General features: G+C 37.0%; 1 protein-coding gene across 2 annotated transcripts; it reads right to left on the minus strand.

Annotated features, from left to right (window-relative positions):
* Positions 1-436: 436 nt before the first annotated feature.
* LOC149552203 (putative pentatricopeptide repeat-containing protein At3g13770, mitochondrial) lies at positions 437-3,285 on the minus strand. Of its 2 annotated transcripts, XM_089787706.1 has the most exons (2): positions 1,537-3,285; positions 1,279-1,417 (listed from the first exon to the last, which is right to left on the minus strand). In XM_089787706.1, exons 1-2 carry the CDS (start codon positions 2,775-2,777, stop codon positions 1,405-1,407), a joined length of 1,254 nt encoding a protein of 417 aa, XP_089643832.1. In that variant the 5' UTR covers positions 2,778-3,285; the 3' UTR covers positions 1,279-1,404. The 2 variants fall into 2 exon arrangements, with proteins under 2 accessions (XP_089643830.1, XP_089643832.1); XM_089787704.1 differs by having other exon boundaries at positions 437-3,285.
* Between the last annotated feature and the right edge of the window lie 2,866 nt (positions 3,286-6,151).

Here is a 6,151-nt window from a genome sequence, read left to right on the forward strand (position 1 = left end):
TGTATAACAAAAATGCTCTTCAAATTGAAAGAAGCATGGCTTCTACTTATTGAAGCTGTGTTTCCTCTATCTTATTGGGTTATGATTCTTCATTATTTTCAAATTTTTTGTTACAAGTGAAATATTGTCAACTGTGATTACTCCACAGCGCACAACTTCAAGTCAGCACAGTATAGAACCACTTGAATCAATATTAGGCAGTCGGTAAGCCAAGCTAGCATGACATAGACCCGACAAGCCAAAACCCCATCCTGGCATTTCATGTTTTTACATAAAACATTGAGTTCTGCCAAGTTTTTTATGCGGGGGTGCATCTTCACATATTTATGCAGCATGCTGTGGTATATAGTATCATTTTGCATATAATTTTTCAGTGTGACAAAATCAAGCAGGTCTCTAATGGGTGAACAATTCACTGTAAGAAACTCATAACTCATGATCCAAAATAATTGACTCATGGTCCACAATAATTTTTCAGTGACAAAATCAAGGAGGTCTCCAATGGCTGAACATTTACAGAAGGAAACTCATAATTCATGATCCACAAAAGCTTGTTCAAGCTTTCTTCAAATGGCATCACCCAATAAGCTCCTTTTACACAATAATTTTTCAGTGTGACAAAATCAAGTAGGTTTCTAATGGCTGAGCATTTCACTGCAAAAAAATATATCATAATTCATGATCCACATAAACCAATTAACCTGCAAGCCTATCTGTATAGATTTATTCAAAGAGCATCATCCATCAACCCAACAAAATATGATCCCTCATGGAATGTTGGTCAACATCATATGCAATACTTTCAGATTGTGACTACACTGGGGAAGAAATCGCTGGAGAGCATTGTGCCAGCTTCTCAGTATGTTAAGGAGTTGTGCTGCCCAGTGCCTACAACTGCATTGTGTTGTCCACACCTGCATTCTTCTTAAATGTTAATATTTTAGGATGCCCTAAATACATCAGGAAAGTGCGTCATTCATGGGGTAATAACCATCTCCAACAATGAAAGCGTGCACCTTTTTGGAAACCTCGATCCAACTACAACCGGGGATTTTTTTCATCTTCCTGTTTTTCATTATTTTCCGCAGGTTTTGGATTTCTTTCCACCTTCCAGCACCAGCATAAATGTTAGCTAGGAGAACATAAGGTGCGGCATTATTAGGATCTACCTGAAAAAGCCATTCTGCCACACATTGTCCAAGTTCTACATCGTTATGCAACCTACAAGCACCGAGCAAGCATCCCCACACGGTGGAGTCGGGATCTATTGGCATCCTATTGATAAAATCTTGTGCTTCCTCCAGATATCCAGCTCGACCAAGCAGGTCAACCATGCAGCTATAGTGTTCCATTGCAGGAGTAATGCAGTAGTAATGACACATTCGATTGAAGTGATAACGTCCTTCATTCACTAGACCTGCATGGCAACATGCAGACAAAACACAAAGTAAGGTGACATGGTCTGGCCACATACCAAATTGTTCCATCTGTTCAAACAGTTTAAGGGCTTCCTGAGCGCAGCCATGAATGGCATACCCTGAAATCATCACGGTCCAGGAGACTATGTTTTGTTCACGCATTTTGTCAAACAACTCACGAGCTCTCTCAAGACTCCCACATTTGGCATACATGTTCACTAGAGCGTTCTCCAAGATGACATCTGATCGATTTCCAATTTTAATTATTTCTTCGTGGATTTCCATCCCCTGTTCTAGAGCTGCCAAATTTGCACATGCTGGGAGTACACTGGAAAATGTCTTAGAATCAGGCTTCACACCAACCCGTTGCATTTGCTTGAAAAACTCTAAGGCTTCCATACTGTTTCCACTCTGCACAAATCCTGCAATCATTGCCGTCCAGGAAACCACATTCCTTTGAGGCATTTTCTCAAACAGAATCAAGGCTTCCTCAACAAACCCATTCTGAGCCAACCCTGATACCATTGTATTCCAAGAAATCATATTCTGGTCAGGCATTTCCTTAAAAAGAGACAAAGCGTTGTCCAGGAACCCATGCCGTGCATATCCAGCAATCATAGCTGTCCAGGAGACAACATCTCGTTGACTCATATTGTCAAACACTTCCCGTGCTTTTTCCAACCACCCACATTTTGAATACATATCCAAAAGGGCACTCGCCACAAAGGTATCTGACTGAAAACCGAGTCTAACTATTTCATCATGAATCCTCATGCCCCGTTTCAAATCTTCCAAGACCGTACAAGCTGCCAGTACACTGGCAAATGTGAACTGATTAGGTTGTATTCCTATCCTTTGCATTTCATCAAACAGTTCCACTGAAGCCTCGGCAACTCCAAGCTTACCATATGCTGCAATCATCACAGACCACGAGAACACATCTCGCTCAGGCATTATGCCAAACACTTTGCGAGCATCTAACAAACTTTTGCATTTAACATACATATTCAAAAGTGTGTTCCATTCAAACCTATCAGGCACAAATCCTGTTTCATTCATGTGGGCATGAACCAGCTTTCCCTCTGACAAGGCTTTTACCTTGGCACACCCCTGTAAGAGATAAACATAAATAGAGAAATCCATTCTCTTTTCCATCATATGCATAATTTCCAGTGCCTCCTTCAATAAACCCTGCTTGCATAACAACTTCACATTCTTAGCTGGGTTGAGTATCAAATCTCCTAATTTTCCTTGACAAGAACCTCTTTTGACGGGTTTTCTACTCTCAAGCTGATGCATAATCGCCAATAAAACCTTGTTCTTGTGATCCCTTACAACCTGTCCCACTGCACTTCCCATGGATTATCAGACACAACATCACCATTTTCCCCCACTCGCTTGATCTTATAAAATTGATTAAAATATCAAGCTTTTATAGCAGCTCGCCTCTTATACTGCAATGAAATGACCACTTTTACTTAAACCATGATGAGACGATCCCTATGTGGATGCTCAGTCTGCAATTTTTAACAATATGTTTATGCCACTCTGTTCAGCATTGGAAAGTTTCGCCAATTTGAGCTGAACAGACATTTAAATGTCTTTTTATTTTTTGGAATCATTTACTGCTTTGAGCAGAGCATTTGAAACGCTCTAACAAATCTTCGAACAAAATGATTTTCTGTCATATTGCTTCCCTATCAGTAGAACTTCTGGATTTTGAGCCAAAGTAGCACATTTTTAAAAAAACCAAAAAAGTTTGTGAAGACTGAATTCAGGAGGAACCGCAATTCCTTGAAATGTCGTAGAAACAAAATCAGCAGTGTCACTGCAGTGCCACCGCTCCGTGTCGTTGGGAGCAAAAACTTCAAGTTTTTCCCGCTGTTGAAGATTTTATAAATAATTTTAGAAAATTGTATAAAGAAATGATTGCTGCACTTTTTATTATGTATTTTAACTTTATCATGGTTATTCGTTTAATTATTATTTAACAGAAATAAAAGAAAAGTCTCATTCAAATGAAAGTCAACTGTTTTTCATTGTTATTATATTTTATTTATTTTTTCATATATAGGTCAAATTTTATAAAAGAGTAAGGTATATACACTTTATTAGTAATACAATTAGGTGCTTTCTAAGAAGAGCGTGGAGTGGTCAAATATCACTACAAGCATCTCTAGACCTATATACAAATTGTCTAGTATCGTAGACTATAAGAGAATCTTTATTCATTTCTAGTAAACAAGAATCATTAGAAAGAGTCTTCAAGAATGAGAAGGGGAGCTTGTAAATTTCCTTTCAACCTAATTAGAACAAGGTATTAGTGGGATTCAGTAACAAAAACAACCAATGTCTCAATAAACTGCATTAGTCCTAGGCATGAAAATTTGTTCAACATATCTAATGAACGAATGTGTTTTCAATAATATACATAGAGCCAAACAACATTTGGATAGCTAGCAAATAGATAAGCATGCAAAGCCCAAAATAGAAAAGCCAAAACGTTGCTCCTACAAAATTAAATTTTTCTTCCTTCATCATGTATCTTCTAGTGTTATATTATTTATCTAATAAATGCTTAAGAAAAATGGCAAGGTCATCTCAAAATACTAAAAGATAAGAGGTTGAATTGATCAATATCATATCACTTCACCCCCCCTCTTAGTATAACTAGTATTGTGTGGACTAAAAATTGGTATCAGAGCCACTGGTCCTATAAGGAGATAAGTTAAACAACTTGAGGAAGAGATCAAAATGATGAAGGGAAAACTATCAAAGTTTTCTAAGAAAATTTTTGTCATATGGTGTGGAAAAATGAATTTGCATCTCAAAACCTTGGGAGACACGTAATGGAAGCACATAGAGACCAAATGTGTCCAGCCTACTACACCACTTGATGCAAACCAGTTAAAGGAGAAATAAATCCATGTTGCTACCATGGATGCCCTTGTAAGTACTCTTTCTTATATTTAATATGGCAATGTATAACATCTTGACACTACATATGAAATCTGGGAAAATATCAAGATTGTCTATAGTGAAGACAAGCATCTCCAAAAGGAAAAAGTTGATATCTTGAAAGAAAAGTATGATGAAATAAAGATGCAAGAGGGAGAGAACATTGAGTAGTACAATAAGAGGATAAGGGCTGTAGTGTTTGGCATAAGAGGAGTTAGAGGCACACTGGAGGAAGATGATGTGGTAAGCAAGATATTGAGAATACAACAATAGCAATATGCCATAAGAGTATCAATTATTCAAGAACTCAAATCACTGGAGAAAGGTGAGGTCTCTCTTGATTCCCTAATAGGGGAGCTCACAACCTTTGAGTTGGGAAACTATGATAACAACCTTCCTAAGAGAGCGTCAACATTTAAAGAATCTATCACACCTAATGCACCTAGAAAAGGAAGAGAAGTGGAGAGTACTTCTAGAACTAGTAGAGATCTTGAAACTCCCTTTTCTAAATAAGTTGAACAAGAAGAGCTAGAGGAATTACTATAAAGAAGATTGTCTTGGGGTAAAGGGAAGTATAAAGGTAAAATACCTTTGAATTGTTTAATTTACTATAGCAAGTTAGGCCATATGGCTTCAAATGTCCTGACAATGATAGGAGGGAGAAGAATATGAGGTGGAAAAGTTTCAAAGACAAAGGAAAGAAACATTTCTATCTTACAGATGAAGGTGTGATTGACAATTAGTCAACCTATTCAAATGGTGAGAGGAGATAGTATTCTTTCCAATGAAGGAAGAATGGGTAGAAAGAGCTATAGTGTCGAGCACAAGATACAAAAAAAATAGATCATTGATAATGGCTTCTCTCATCATATGAATGGAGACTAGTCTCTCAAAGTGGGGGAATGTGATGGAGGAATGGTTAGATTTGAAAATGATATTTTGTTTGCTATAATAGGTAAGGTTTCTATAACCTCAAATAATTTGACCAATTATGACTATGTTTATTTGGTGGAAAGACTAAAGTATAACCTATTGAGCATAGCTCAACTCAGCAACAAAGGACATATGTTTGAATTTGATAAAGGGTTTTGCAGGATATTGGACAAGACAAGTAACTTGTTGGCATCTAGTGATCAAAGAAAAGGTAACCTAGTTTACCTTAACTTTACTATAAATTGTTTCTATATATCCAAGTCTGAAAGTAGTTGGCTCTGCAACAAAAAGGCCATGTCATATAAAATTTGATAGCATTTTAAAGGTAGGTAGAAAGAAATGTTTGAGAGGTCTTCCTTCAATCACCAAACCTGATAATTATATATGCAAGGATTGTCAACCAGGAAAGCTAGCTAGTTCAAGTATTTCTAGTAAATATTTTTCTTCTGAACATATTATAGAGTTAGTACACTCTGATGTGTTTAGTCTCATGTGGACTAAGAGTGTATTTGGTGATAGATATTTTATGATGTTCATAACTATTTTTTCTAAAATGATGTGTGTTGTCTACTTGAAAGAGAAGTCTAAGGCATCCCACATGTTCAAGTTGTTCAAAGCCAAAGTGGAAAGAGAAATAGGAAAAACTTTGAAATGTCTATGGTTAGATAGAGGAGGTGATTTCACCTCACAAGAATTTGTAAGTTATTATGAAGAGCATGGCATCATAAGGCATATGTCAACCCCCATAACACCTCAATAGAATGGTGTTGCTGAAAGAAGAAAGAAAGCAATCATAGATTGTGCTAGAACTCTCATGACATAAAAACATATTGCACAAGTTT

This window comes from Cupressus sempervirens, chromosome 6 (assembly GCF_028749045.1).
Source record: "Cupressus sempervirens isolate cs-2001-9-10 chromosome 6, ASM2874904v1, whole genome shotgun sequence".
In the NCBI taxonomy this organism is placed as follows: Eukaryota; Viridiplantae; Streptophyta; class Pinopsida; order Cupressales; family Cupressaceae; genus Cupressus; species Cupressus sempervirens.